This window comes from Pieris rapae, chromosome 11 (genome assembly GCF_905147795.1).
Source record: "Pieris rapae chromosome 11, ilPieRapa1.1, whole genome shotgun sequence".
Classification (NCBI taxonomy): domain Eukaryota; kingdom Metazoa; phylum Arthropoda; class Insecta; order Lepidoptera; family Pieridae; genus Pieris; species Pieris rapae.
The window spans coordinates 5,592,968-5,608,913 of record NC_059519.1 but is presented as its reverse complement, the minus strand read 5'-3'; the positions used below and the strand labels follow the sequence as shown (position 1 = coordinate 5,608,913).

At 32.4% G+C, this 15,946-nt stretch overlaps 1 protein-coding gene across 5 annotated transcripts in view; it reads left to right on the top strand.

Moving 5' to 3' along the window:
* The window catches only part of LOC110994136 (actin-binding LIM protein 2), a 71,799-nt gene extending 55,853 nt beyond the window's left edge, over positions 1-15,946 (top strand). For 2 of the 5 annotated variants that reach the window (XM_045630237.1, XM_045630236.1), the window contains exons 2-19: positions 1,247-1,407; positions 1,594-1,712; positions 2,063-2,271; positions 3,178-3,398; positions 4,477-4,665; positions 5,257-5,328; positions 5,887-6,079; positions 6,283-6,410; positions 6,677-6,788; positions 6,969-7,117; positions 7,600-7,679; positions 7,796-7,932; positions 8,616-8,639; positions 11,649-11,728; positions 12,150-12,219; positions 13,166-13,206; positions 13,287-13,496; positions 13,908-15,946. In XM_045630237.1, the coding sequence (XP_045486193.1) occupies positions 1,247-1,407; positions 1,594-1,712; positions 2,063-2,271; positions 3,178-3,398; positions 4,477-4,665; positions 5,257-5,328; positions 5,887-6,079; positions 6,283-6,410; positions 6,677-6,788; positions 6,969-7,117; positions 7,600-7,679; positions 7,796-7,932; positions 8,616-8,639; positions 11,649-11,728; positions 12,150-12,219; positions 13,166-13,206; positions 13,287-13,496; positions 13,908-14,021 (2,309 nt within the window). In that variant the 3' untranslated portion in view covers positions 14,022-15,946. Of the gene's footprint in view, positions 1-1,246; positions 1,408-1,593; positions 1,713-2,062; positions 2,272-3,177; positions 3,399-4,476; positions 4,666-5,256; positions 5,329-5,886; positions 6,080-6,282; positions 6,411-6,676; positions 6,789-6,968; positions 7,118-7,599; positions 7,680-7,795; positions 7,933-8,615; positions 8,640-11,337; positions 11,406-11,648; positions 11,729-12,149; positions 12,220-13,165; positions 13,207-13,286; positions 13,497-13,907 lie in introns of those variants that run through there. The other 3 variants (XM_022260642.2, XM_022260643.2, XM_045630238.1) reach the window with 3 other exon arrangements.

Genomic DNA, 15,946 nt, shown 5'->3' with positions numbered 1-15,946 from the left:
TAAGAATTACTATGTTATGATTCACTAACGCTCAAACCCAATGACCTATCTCAATCCATTTTTGTCCATCTAAGATAGACATCTTAATCCAAATATTGATAAAAATGTGACAATAACCAATCGATGGATTGTAATAGCCATCTGTTGATACAATCTGTCGATGGTAGGTCGGATCGGGGTATGTGGATAGACCTTGAAATGACAGATCAACTGTGCTAGGATCCTATCTTATGATTTTACTTACACCAGTTTTTAAATAAAAAGCTATTTAAGATGTTTTAAACATAGATATTTATATTTTAATATTATTTGTACGGTTTTATTTACTTTATTTGGTTTTTATTGACTATAAAATATGAGTGTAAAGAGCGAAGAGTATGCATTCTATCCGTTGCCAAAAATGGATTGTCTTTGTAGGGTTTGGTTATTGGGACGCAGATAGGAGATCGATCGACTGTCACGGTCTGATCTCAGATTATGAATTAATTATTGGGTTCGGGCGTAAGAGAAGTAGAATATTTTTAATCTACATATGTAAATATGACGTTTTTTATCATAATTTTACAAAATACAATTTGGGTTAAGCGAATACAACTTATAGGTATTTCCAAATTATTATTTTATTATCTATATGGAATCAATAGGAAAATCATGTAAAGATGTTTTATAGAATATTCGTGAGGTATAAGATGCACAAAAGGTCCGCGGTCAATCTATGACAGTCACGAACAACGTTACTTCGCTTTATCGCTACAAATTACAATCATTATGAACTTTATAGTTCTTATTTGAGATGTATAGGAACTGTACTTTTGAGTATTCAACGGGCACGAAATAGAAGATGATGCAATTTTATTGTGTGCAATGACCAAAATTCATAAATGTATATTAAAACTCATAATATGTAAGTGCATTAAATTTTGATATTGGTGAAAGTTTTAGTAGAACTGAATTTTTTTGGTACATAACACCTAGTTTTATATTAAACATCATTTTCATAATATATTTGTTTCCTAAAAATTTCTTGTTCTGTTTTCGTCGCATAATTAAATCTACAAATATGACTTCGGAACAACTAAATATGTTGTCAATAAACTGATTTTGGTATTTCACATTTGAGCAGATAAAACTTACATAATACATACATAATTATGGTTTTTATGCATTACTCTTAATCTATATACAGTTGTTAAATACTTTAAAAGCATCTATATAATTTATATTAAATTAAATTAATCTATTATAGGGAAAGTTATGTGCGGCGCCTGTGGAGGCAAGTGTAGTGGCGAGGTCCTTCGCGTTTCCGACAAGTACTTCCACATGGCCTGCTTTACCTGCCGTACATGTTCTGCTTCGCTGGCTCGAGGTGGTTTCTTCTGCAAGGATGGATATTACTACTGCCCACAGGTGAGGACTTGAAACCAGACCGTTGAGGCAACATGAAATTAATAAGCAGGTGTTAATAATGTAAATTATTGTACCCGTGTTAACAAGTGTAAATTTTTGTGTCGTCTATGTGCGTGTCGTTTTAATAGTTACACAACGTCTTTTCTTATAGTAAAAATAATATGTAATGTGTATTGTATAACTCAGGATTACCAGCGCGCATTTGGTACACGCTGTGCGGCCTGCAACCAGTATGTTGAAGGTGAGGTGGTCTCCGCACTCGGCAACACTTACCACCAGAAGTGCTTTACATGCGCAAGATGCAAGTACGTATATATTTAATTATCTATACGTAGATTAGTACGAATCCTTCAAGGGTTTATTTCAATAAATAATATATTACGACTGTTAAAATACATTTCAGTCGATACATCATATTGAAATTGATGTAATATATGACATGACAAATTTATTGTGGTTTTAGTTTTTATAAATAAAAAAAAAGGTATAGTCGCGACGACAAAAACACATTAATGCCACATAAAACATTTCTACTAAATAAAAATCAAGTAACAAAAATAAAATATTGGCATAATAAAAAAATATATAAGAAAATACCCATTATCGAGGCCTCGAGAGGATATCAATTTTATATAATTGAAATTATGTATTTCAGACGCGCATTCCCATCAGGCGAGAAGGTCACATATACGGGCACAGAAGTAATCTGTGCCACCTGTACGGCTGCACCACAGAAGCATACAGCGCGAGCAGCGAGGTCGCCAACGGCTTCACCCACTTCCCCTGCACCGGTCACGCCCGCCTCACCAGTGTCACCTGTCTCAGATCGCGACCAAATTGATCAGAGACAGCCGGATCCAAATGGTGAGTGACCGGGTTTAACAGAAGATGTTTATGGTGAACAGAATTGACAAGAAAATAACTCTGTACTTACGTATAAAATTACGTACACTTCGTCCCAGTTTTTTCCTCAGGCTTTCCTTAAGATATCCAAGCATTACAATTTCATGACCTGTGTGTGATTCTTTATATGATAGCACTATAAATTATATATTTTAGATACCTTTGTATACATATATTATGAATTCACCTCAAAAAATAGTACCTAAGTCTAAATAAGTTTTTTTATTTTTTTATTACAATTTTACCCTTAATAGTTAAACAAAATAAGATTTTATTTAAAATAAGTCATTGCCACTTAAGTCTTATTTCTATACAGACAAGGCTCAACTATCAATAGCACAAGAATTACGTAAACCAGAATTCGTACATAATAATGGAAATGACTCAAATTTAAACAATAACGTCATCTACACAGACCTTGATGTTTTTGCACTTTTTGTTGATTTAATGATATGGCATAATGTCATTTATATTCAGGAAGTTTTGCTTCACGTTATAATGCCTGTTTAAATATTTATTTTGATAAAACTACTCGACCGTATATGTTTGGTGTGTTTAACGGCCAAATCCAATTACCTATCTCATTTTTGACCATCTGAGATAGAGTTCTTATTCCAAATATAGATAAAAGTGTCCCAATAACCAATCAACGGATTTATATTAGATTGGAGATCGATCGACTATCACGGTCTGATCTAAGATTTTTTTCAATCTGAGTTTGAAATGAAGGCCAAACTTTTATGGTTAGTACACACGAAGAAGCTAAATATCATATCTAGAAGAAATGAATTACTGGTGTGGGATTATTATAAAAAATACATATTTCCATAAATATAAATGTGTAGACGACCTAAATCCAATTTCTAGAATGTGCTGGCTGCGGTCAAGAGCTGTCCGAGGGTCAAGCTCTCGTAGCCCTAGACAGGCAATGGCACACCTGGTGTTTCGCCTGCGGCGAGTGTGGGACTGTTCTTCAAGGGGAATATATGGGAAGAAATGGAGTGCCGTACTGTGAGCGGGACTATCAGAGGCTGTATGGAGTTAGGTGTGCCTACTGCCAGAGGTTCATTTCTGGAAAGGTTTTACAGGTAACATACCTGTTATTTTCTTAATGTAAATGCGGAATATATTGCGCACATGGCAAATAATGAAGGGTCCTGGGATACTACTTTTTAAGCTTGTTACGTATATTATGTTCCCTTAATTAGTCTGCTTTTAACGATCTATATTTCTCGATTTTTTAACTATTTGTATAAAGCCTCAATTTCATAAACATTGGATGTAATGAAAAACATTTTAACACAACATTAGGTAATACAAATGCTGAATAATTTTAATTTATAAACGATACAGTGTTATATATAGGTTGCATACAGTTAAAACTAAATTTAGACATTAAGAGGCCATTGTAACGAAGAGATAAACTATTCGATAGAATAGAAAACACACGAGTAACGAAAATACTTAATTAATTACTTTACAATAGATACTCAACAAAGACTTAAAATATATTAAACAAACGGTTTATATTAAATAGAGGTATATTTGGTGCGATCGGTGACACGAAATTTCACTTACAAAACAATTGTCTGGAAAGTAACAAATCGATTCGAACCGAAACTAATTTAATCAATCCAGTCATTGGAACGAAAACAAAGAGCTTTAGGTCATTGTAAGACAATTACGACTTAAATATGTTGTTAGTTAGTTAGTTTCACAATGTTTTAACAGTTGTGCGGATTGACAAGTAATTTTAGTTATGTCATAGTTCATTACTAGTAATATTCCCATTGCTCTCCTCTTACATATAAACGAAACTCCTAAAACGGATTTCAATGCAAATGTGATATTGTGACCACAATTGCTAAGCACGCGAAACGTATGCTAGCAATAACTATTCGTTAAAGAAATGTTTCATTTACTTAATTAAATAAATAAATGAATTGCTAAGTATATTTTACCATATAAACTATAATATACACTACAAAACATATACAAATGTAAGTAATTCATTTTTGTTGTTTGTGTGTTTTCTATATTAATTAAATAGTTTATCTCTTCCTTACAATGACCTATTAAAGTCTAAATTTAGTTTTATCTGACTTAGTATATATGACTGCCATAAGTAATCTAAAATCTACATGAGCCACAAATTATCAATTCCAGGCGGGGGAGAATCACCATTTCCATCCTACGTGCGCGCGTTGCAGCAAATGTGGTGATCCGTTTGGGGATGGCGAAGAGATGTTCCTTCAGGGTGCAGCTATATGGCACCCGCGTTGTGGGCCCGCGCCCCATGCTCCTCTTACTCCACTCGATCCCTTGGCGTTAGATCGCGCTTCTTCAGAATTACAGGTAAAACAAGATTGCCTAGATATATCAATATCTACATAAAAACTTTCAGCTGCTGTACCATTAGTTAAAAAAAATTGTGTGAAAATTTTTACAGTGCCTAAGATTCATATACCTAACTAAGACTTTTCACACAAATTTTACGTAAACGTTAACGATATATACTTAAATTCATAGTAAAAGTACTAAAATGAATTTTTTTTCATATTTTCCATAAAAACTAAGGTCTAAATTTTTTTTAAATGCACAAAGTAGAATGGTTTAGTGTATTAGTTTGGTTATGTTCGAGTTATTCAGTGAAGCATGTTGTTATCGCATTTTAAATTCATTTGCGTATGCTTCGATTATGCATTTGTACAGAGAAACATTTTTCAAATTTTATTTTATTTGTCAGCTTGTTTATATCATGTTTTAAATCTATTTTTAGCTCATTTTGTTTTCACTGTCGAAATAGCAGAATACTTCAATGTTTTGAGCTAATTCATCCCCATATGAAGTCTGCTATTTCGAATCATTAGACGTTATGTTGTCTATCTGGCAACATGGCGTCTTTACGTGAGAGCGAGTGAGACAACCATAGCTTGTCGTGTTCAGTTCTCGATGCGGTCACGCACTCCGAGTGTCAACGGATCATACTGCAGCCCCTACAGTAGTCTCAATAGGAAGGTCCGATTTTTATTTTATTTTGCAAAGCCTTTTGACAAACCAATTTGATAAAAAGTTTGACGTCTTATTTGATTTTGACTTTTAGGCGGAAACTAAATTAAATCTAAAAATATTAATTTAATATTTCTTAAAAAATTGATTTGTTTAGAGGCTTTTTTTATTTTTAGTTACCATTTACACCTTTTTCCTTTCCTTTTATCATTTTCTGCATGTGAATGCGTAATGTAATTTTTTTATTGGTAGTAACTGTTTAAATATTGGTAGTAAATTTAAAGTATATATGATTTATATTCATCTTATATTTTAAGTTTATAAATAGTATAAATTTAATGCCGTGGAATAAGTGATACGTGTATCTTATAATAAACATATTTTTTTATATTGAACTGATTTTATATTACACACATTTATAAATATTATTTAAATATGCATTCTATTTCTGGTCCTTCAGACAGGAATATTAATATTTTACTAAAACTTCTTCTATTACTTTACTCTTCTCATACATTTTATTATTTACATTAATTAGCTCAATTTCATAGTAATATGTTATTTTAGTATGGAAGCGGGTACCGTACGGTCTCTCCAGGGCTGGCCCTTCGGGAATACCGTTCATGTCGTTGCTCTTCGGAAACCTCTCCGCACCGGATCACCGCGTTCTCCTATCTAACCGGCGAACCTGCGAGGCTGCGACGGCCCGTTACAGTTGCGGATAGGCCACCAGCCTCTCCTCACTTTCATAGGCCACCATGTATGTGTAGAAGTATCTATTCTGATAAGTAATTTTTTTCTACCACGCGGAATACATAAAAGAAACATTAGTTAGTATAATCCATATAAGCCATTGAAATATTAGTTCAATCAATTGTTTATCTAATTTATTTGTGGGCAAAAAAGCGCGTATTTACAATCTGAATAATCTATGCAATCTATAGTTATATGTATAAATTCTAGCGAGCGCCAGTAACCGAACCAGCTCTCGTCCGAATAGTAAGGCATCCTCTCGTCCCGGTATGAGGGTGCTTGTGGACTCCATGAGGGCTGAGACACCAAGGCCGAAATCACCGCATATGAATAACGAGGTATTTTTTCTCTTTATATTAGGCTTAAACTGCCGTTATGATATTTTTTTGGTAATTTAAAAAATACTATTTATTTTTGGCACGATATGAATTTTGGCTAAAAATAAAAGGTTTTTGATACGAATCAGTTTCTACCAAAAAAAGTAACTATCAAATTAGATAAACGAATAAATCATTGTCTTGAAAAAGCAGAATAAGAAAATTCTATCAGTTTCAACTGATCTAAGTTTTTCCATATTTATAATTCTTAGGATTGTAAATTTCAGGAACCGATAGAATTGTCCCACTACCCGTCAGCGTATAAGCCCCCGCCGGGAACCAAACCCAAGATAGAACGGGATGACTTCCCAGCGCCGCCTTATCCTTACACCGATCCTGGTATGTTTTTATTTTGTTAAAAAATTTATAAAAAATTTATATACATATATATATTTTGTACAACTGCTAAAATGCGTCAAAAAGAACGGCTAATGCTTTGAAAACATATGTCATAACTTACAGGATTATTTTTTAATATAAGATATGGTTTTAAATAAAAAAATTGTATGTAATTTTTAGAACGTCGCCGCCGCTGGTCGGATACATACAAAGGCGTGCCTGAAAGTGACGACGAAGCAGACGCCGCGAAAGTAAACGGAAACGGACACGATATCAAACTACGTAAGGAAGAACAGGAATTGTCTAAGATCGACTCTGGTATTGCACAGGTAAGGCAGTACTCGAAAATACATTATGTAAATAAACACTGTTCGGACTAATACAAACATATTTAAACTTGTAAAAGTTATGTTCTTGAAAATACTTGCCATCATATTTTTAAATAAAACTGGATTGACATTTTACTAAGAGTCTCGAAGTCGGTTCGAATACGGTTCATAAACATTTTATATTGGGAGATAAAGAATTCAATATATGTATAACATATTCACAATTTATGGCCCATTTTTAATTTTCTGGATAAGGGATTTTAAATTAAAACATCACTGCCTGTTCTTTCGATTGATGAAAAAATTTGCGATAAACTTAACTTAAAAGAAATCTCTTTCATTAAATAAAGTTATTCTTTACGGATTTTTTACGTGTGCGTTATACGTTACGCGGCGTATGTATACGTTATGGTTTAGTTCTTAATATAATTCTAAATTTTTAAACAAGGACGTGATGAAAATATGTTTGTTATAAATTTCAGGTGTTTCTTAAAGAAGTAAAGGAGCGTGAAAAGCTACAACAGTGGAAGAAGGCTAACTTAGATCCTAGAAATGCTAGCAGGTTTGAAAACTAATTATTTGCTTCACTTTTAAAAAATGATAAAATTTAGTAATTTTTAGTTACCTAGTTTTTTTTATAATGTAATGAACACCTTATATAATTAGTCTTAATTCTAGGACTCCATCGGCAGCCCGCGAGGCAATGTCCCGTCTCCGCTATTCGTCGCCAGTGGGCGCTTCGCCCTCTCGCACTTTGGACAGAGCGAAGCACCATGACTGCGAGCTTGATCATCACCACGTTCCATCTTATAACGGTATGATAACTATAACAAAAATATACAAACAATATTAATAAATTTGTAAAAATTAAGACTAGTTTGGAAGCAGTCGAAAAAAAATGTAACTGAATTTTAAAATCATTTATTTTGAATTTAAAATAAAACACTCTCGGCTTACTGAAAGTGGCGCTATTATTACTTGTTTAGTCACTGAACTGACCTTTATGCGTCATTCATTTCGTGACCATGCACGCGAAACGCTGTTGATTAGAACAAAAAAACAGTTTTACAATTAAATTTGAAATAAATTATTATAAAAAAAAAATAATAACTTAACGTATTAAATCTAGAAAAGTTTAAAGAGAGAGAACCATATTTGAAGTTTTATAATTTCGATAATATTAAAGATTGTATTAGTTTTTGAGAAACATATTGAGTTATGGGTTCTATTGTAAAATGAGAATGCCATAACTTTTTTATGTTTTCTTCTAGTAATAATCTTTATAACATTTGATTTCAAGCACAGACACACAAAATAACACCCTTGAATTTCTCTGGATAATCGCATAATAATATATAGGGTATAATTTATTAGTGCGAAAGACAAACCATTAAGAATTTAAATGACGGTATTCCGTATATTTTATACATTTTAGGAATAACACTTTCATACATATAAATATACTGGCAAAATTCTCAATAAAAATAATTAATTTCAGTACAAACATATCACACTAACGATGGTGAGTGTTTAAAAATGTATTTTTAATCATCACTATCGCACATGAACCGCAAAGCAAAACACATCGTAATAAAATTTAATTGAGCAATGATTTGGCAAATGAGGAATTTCACTTCGCGTACAATTGCATACCCGAAACGTACAATTAAATACGAAATGCCCAAGTTTCAATCGTACGACCTTATAATACATAACTCTTTCATTTTTTAATTATATTAATTTCATGACGTATGTTATAATGTATGACACAAATAATATAAGAATTAACTAATGAACCTAAATTTAAAAACCTTAAAATATATAATTTTATAACTATACTATATTACTAAAAGGAGTCCCTTCAGGCAAGGTTCCGAAGATACTGGCGGCGTTTAATTGTATTTATTAGTAATAATGTTTGGCGGATACAAATCAAACTCTTTTAATAGTAAACTAGCTACATATAACGGTTTAAGCCAATATAATGTTTTGCCTTATCAGATTGTAAATAAATTAAATCGATACAATGTTGTTGGACTCCTTCGTCTTTGTTAGCGAATCGCGTTGGTTAATATTGAAACGTTTCGGGTTGGCATAGATAACTTATATTTAACGCTTTGGGAATAGGCTATAAATTACTTTTGTTTATGAAAAGTATTGTAGAATTAATGACTTTATCACTACCGGCTTTCAATTTTATACACTTTCATCTATGATTTGTCTTTCCACATATTTTAATACTAACATCTAGATGTTTCATTTACTCTACTCTATCCTATACACTTATAGGTAGCAAATTTAAACAAATAAACTTATCCAATAGAACGTAAAAAGAAAGATGTAACGCTGTTCTGCTTCGTGATTGGTCAATCAAAAACTATGGACTAGATACTATTGACTAATCACAATCATACGAAACTGTAGTTTCGTCTTTCGTTTTACATTCTCACTTCTCGTTCAAGTTTATACACTGCATACCCTTAGCTAAACATAATTTGAGAATTAATTGTGTTAAGTTAAGTAATATTAAATTTGTCGATCACATTTGGAAAAATGTTATCTACGAAGGAATTTGATTACATATTTTTAGCTAAGGGATAGCAACAAACTACGCCTAACATACTAATGTTACAACTGAATTGGGTTACAGTATTTATTTCGATTGATGTCTTACTGGCAACATTTAATTTGGATAGAGTAGTAACTTTGTAGAGCGACAATCGGCGGGCGCGTGCAGGTAAAGAAGGGGGCTTCAGTAGTGTCGATGGGCAAAATTGAGTTGCTTATTTGTTTTTATTATTTACAAAGTTTTCATTGTTAATTAAAAAGAAAATGCCTTATATATGTTAAACAAAACGATTTATTATCTTCGCGTGCTTGATAATGGAAATTTTGTGAATAATTTTGGATTCAGGTACTTGCTTGGCTGTAGTATGCATGATATTGAAGCTTTTATTAGTAAAAGGAGAGTTCACATATACTGCTTATATAGAAGAATAAAAAAAATCATCTGCTTTTATACATACTAATTGCTTCTTTGCTAGATACTGAGACAATTATACACACTTGAATATAAACTCTACATTCACATTATACTGTTATTTCATGTCCTAGTATCATAATCGTATGTTTGTAACATAAATCCTTATACCAATTATCTTTTATACACACCAAAGTTATACATTATTTTAAGCCTTTATTTGGTGATAATTTACAATATTAGGAAGACTACAGTCGCTGTTCATACAGTTTATAATTTGCATTAAACCAGTAGAATATGGACTTTAACATTATTTCCAAACATTAGGATAATAATTATGATATTTAAATATTAAACTAAATATGGGAAATGGCTACAGATTTTTTTAAATTATTTTTATCAGGAGCTATCCTTATTGCGATATTGTTTTGTGATGAAAAGACTGAATTAGGCATTGTTTTAAGCTATTTGCATAGAAAAGCAATCATTTTTATAGATTGCTAGAACAGAACATCTCTTAGAAGTGTTTTTTAAAAATCTGCTATATTTATAGTTATTATAACGAAACTTCTATGTGATGTCCGCATAATTGCAATAGTATTGTTTTACTATCGAGGCCTGTTGATGGTATATTTTGATTCTGGAATTCGTAGGATCTCAAAAATCTTAAGACGTGTTTATTAACAAATATGAGTAATTTGTCGTGGTTGACAAAAGTATAATTTGATTATTACTATTGAAAACTACAAAATACGTTTTAGTTTTCTGAGATTTTTAGAATTACAATTACCCGTTTTGCCAAACCATAGTTATATTTCTTTATAATAAATTTAATTTTAATTACTGCTATTATGAGGCATTACTTCAACATAACAGGCCCTGATAGTGATTTATTTATCACGTAGATTATAATTCTGAATAAAGATTTCTTTTCACCAGTCATATTTTGTCATTTTAATTTATCATATTTATAGTAAGAGGTATTATTTTATTAGTAATTTAATAGATTATTTTGAAAAGAAATCTTCGATAGCTTGTTAAATAAAGAATTGACTTACTATATAGTATCTACAATACTCATTATGACTGTTTAGACTTATTAAACACAGTTATAACAAGAATAATGAATTAAGGTAGTCTCTTAATTCACAAACCAGTTAACGGTATAATTAGTATTGTAGACGAGTGAGTAACGTATACAGTGTGCGTACAATGTGTGCATGTGTGTGTTGTATGGTAGTGTTCGGTGCACGCGGCGGGTCGGGGACGCGAGCGAGCACGCTGCCCTCCGGGATGTCGCCCTGCAATGTGAGTTGTACAAGAATTACTACGCACTAACCAAGACTATGTCTATGTCTGCGACTCTTGACGATACATCCCATGACTATGAATGACTAACAAATTATGTTTAAGTAAGTATTACTCTGTCCTGGATTCGGTCGACTTTATAACTCATGAAAATAAGAACATTATTTGACGCACTCACTTTATACTAACAAGTAGATATGTAAGTCATATACCGAGCGAGTGTGACAGCGGCTAGTGTTGCAGTTGTATCGTCTCTGCGTTCGGCACCGCGGCCCGGATATGGTCTCTCCGCCAGGTCGCACACCTTCTCTTCTAGTACCGCTGTGAGTATAAGCTGTGTTGCCATAATTGTATAACGCGACAAGCAGCCCTACAAATGTGTAAGTAATTCTCGAAACAGTACAAACCTTGCAGTTGCAGTATTCATTTGAACCGCAGTAAAGTGGTTACAAAAAGGTAAGATACTTTCCTAGCTCTTCCTCGTATAAATTTTAAGGTAAGTATTTTAATTCTAAAACATTTGAAGATAAATTCATAATATAAAATTCAGTGTCACTCATTAAATTATCGTGTTTCATGTTCTAAATTTTTTCACCCATTCATTAGGTTCAACTCTCGGGCAGACTATAGAAACATTCGTTTTGGAAGAGAAAGAAATCCTTCACTTATATTTGGCAGGTCACAAGTCTGGGTGTTTAGACTCTGGGATCAGATATGAATTACTATATTGTTTTCAAATTTCAGGGTGACTTCACATTCAGCGGCTTAGGCGATAAGACTCACAGCACTGATTTCAGCAGCGGCAAATCAGACAGTATGTATTCCTTACTTTACAATCAAGTCAATATTTGTGACTCTAGCTGTAATTTTAGTAGTTATACTAAGAGATGAAATTTCTTCGATGTGTAGTATATATTAATGGATAGTAAGAGATAAATCACAAAATATGAGCTCATATAGATAAAATGTATACATATATAGTAATGGAATCGTTTTTGCACGCATAGTGCGGACGGATCTATGCAGTAAGTAACGCGTGCGCCTCGCTTTTCATATTACGAGTTACCCTTCATTCGCTTACGAAGCACAGCTTATACCATCATGTTGCATCAATACTGGATTTTTATGCAAGTTGTTAGGCCTGAAGTATCGTATGGAATTACCATTAAAACCTTTTTTAAAAGAATTTTGTTTATATTTGTTGGTATTATTCTTGCAGCTTATTACATTTTTGACTACTTCTATTAAAGTATAAGAAAAAATATTTTATTTATTTTTAATATGGAATAGAAGTTCTGAGTTTTCTAAGAAATATGGGCACTTTACGGCTACTGTTTTTATTCCACACAGTAGATGTAGAGCATAATTGGTAATTGTGTGATAATAAAAATAAAGATAAAAAATATATTATGTTTTTTTGAGATTATGTAGTTTGCATAAATTCTTGATGCTTCAGTAGGTACTGCTCGAATCCTATTATAATAAGTGCGGCGCAGGCTTACTAACCCTCTCATCATGCTTTCCAGGATGTTTATTTTTTTATTAAAACGAATGTGATCGGAAATTCCTAAAATTCGATTAAGATTATAAAGAAGAAAAAATATTCGATGAAGTCGTCAAATGAATATAAATCTTCAAATAAAAAATATTTACCATTGAACGAAAAAATATTAACGCTTATATTTTGGTTTGTAGTTGTCAATTTCCTATATTTTAAAATGAATCGACTTCGTAAAATGAAGACATGACTTTAATTTCAGTTTCTGCCGGCTCTATCACTGATGTGGATAGAAGTGCTGTGGTGAGTAACTTATTTAGCCATTTCAATTTTATGTTTACGAATAAGGGTGCTGGAAAATACAAATACCTTTATTTTAACAGACAACAGAGGGCGGTATACTGGTACGTGGAGTGACAGGTGCGGGCAGCGTTGTGGGTTCGGCCGGAGTAAGGGGCGGGTCTGTGAGACGCTCTCTGCCCAACATGGCGACCTCGCATCTGGTGCACGAACCCGCTAAGCTCTACCCGTACCACCTATTGCTGATCACCAACTACCGTCTGCCGCCTGACGTCGATAGACTTAACTTAGAGGTAATTTTAAACATATTGAGGTACATGATTTGAAGAAATACACTCCCAAATTGTACCGTTTACTGTGGAGTTTCTAGCAAAAAGTATTTAGAAATATGCCGTGAGTCAAGTATGACATGATGGAAGAGACTTCGCCTATGTATGTCGGCTGTTACTGCAATGACATTAACACCTTACTCTGACCAATGACGTGAAACGTAGGAACCGGATGAATAAATTTTGAATATATTATTAGTAAAGTATTAATTTAAAGTATAAAATTTAGAAATACAGGATTTTAACGAATTCTGTTAAAATCAGGTATTTTTGAATTTGCTTCCTTTGTGATACGAACTTTTATGTTATAAAGCAAGATCTAAAACATATACACATACAATTTCAAATACAAATTTATGAATGTATAATTTACAGCGACATCTATCGGACGCAGAGTTTGAAGCGATCCTTCAGTTCTCTCGCGCTGAATTCTATCGTCTACCGCAATGGCGTCGAAACGAGCTGAAGCGACGCGCACGTCTCTTCTAATTACTGTCGTTCTTTGACAAATGTCAAAATATGCATGTCAGATATGTAATTTCAGTAATGCGATTTAAACGACAATCTTACAGCCATTAAACAGTTTCCAATGATGATACAAACAAATAAATGATGATTAATTTTGAGTTTTGTCACATTACTGAAGAACTTTGACATGGCTTAAAATTTTATAAAAACTTTTTTACAATTGCAGCATAAAGGCCGCATCTAATTTTAAATCTATTTATTTTATTTTCTTCTCGTCACAAATGTTTGTGGTGAAATTTTATTTTGTTTGCATAATTTTATCCTTAGGTTTTATAAGCTGACTTAGCGAGGTTCTATTTATAATAGTTTTACGATAGTAATATATTGATATTAATATTCACATAATAACGCGTGATGTTAGAGTGATCTTCGATATTTATCACGGTTCATGGAACTAAAAAATCGACAGATTTAACTTTGCCACTTCAATATATAATTACACAGGATCTATACATTACTAAGCGAAAAAAGGCAGAACTTCTAAGTATTGCCGTATTATTGAGTATTTTCATATATTTCATGTGAACGATTTCAGTGAAACTTTTTAAATCTTGTCTCATTCTTTTTCTGAAAGGAAATTCCACAATCTCTACCACAAATATAGAAATGGTTCTAAGAAGTTTGCTAGGTAATAAAATATATTACGTGTAGAATTATCACAATATAAAATCGCTTTGTACAAGCAACATACATAGTACATCTTATTTTCGTATATTTTTTAAATTCTACGAAAAACGTATTGAAGTGGCTGGTATAAGCCTTCGTCTGATGTCAGGTTACGTAGTAACATATTTTATAATACATCGATGCCTTGTATGAATGTATAGTACAGTGCGAGCGTTTACTTTAGTGAGAACCAAATATATAGATAATATATTATTATATATGTAAGAAATATTTTGGTATAGGTTCAGTGGGATTGTATTCAAGTGTGTAGTATTGTGACATGTCAATTGTCAGATTATGTAAATAGGCGGCTTTCGCCACACTAGTTCATCTGCTATTACCTTTTAGCGTTTAATCTGAGTGAGTGGGGCTGGTTTGATGATGGCGAAATAATAAAAGAACATCTTGCATATTTTTTTTAAACAAAAATCACATAATTGGCAAACAAGTTTTATAAACTCCAGATATACATCTAAATGCCTAACTTTATTTAATTATTGATTAAAAAATGTTCATCAAACGCGTCCCTAACCCTTAACGCACACTACTGCATTTGCCGCTGTACGGTGTGTGTGTGCACAACTCGATACAGCGTGGTGACCCATGAATGTGTGCGTTAAGGGTTGTATATTCGTTCCTATGCTTTTGTGTGTGCGTGGTTCCGTGTAATTACTTCATTGTTTTTAATTTTATTTTAGCCACATTCAGTTGCAATATAAATGTATGGTAAGAAAACTTAGTATTTTTCATATGGCTTGTGCGTTATATTGTAATTTAAGATATTCATAAGTATAGATAGATTACATACAATTTGAAATGCCTAATTCGTTACCATTTTAATGCATTATCACATTATAGTGTCTCTCTGAATAAACAAATATTTATAAAACGGATGTCTAATATTACCAATTTATAATCAGGATTATATAATGGCTTGAGGGAAAATTAGAAAATCGTATCGCAATTATAACCTTTTCTAAATTAATGTCGTAGGCTTGTGGCAGTTCTTTTGGGGGTTATTTTAGTAATGCACATTGAGACATGTGAAGTATTTTGAAATTCTAAACATGAAAAGAAAAAGAATGTTTTTAAAATAACTCCGTATTAAATATAAAAATTTCGATGTAAGATAACATCACCGTATCAGCTATATGGTGTATGTGGATCAGTGAATATGTAAAGACTATGCTTTTAAAGTAATAAAATAGCATTTCCAAGCA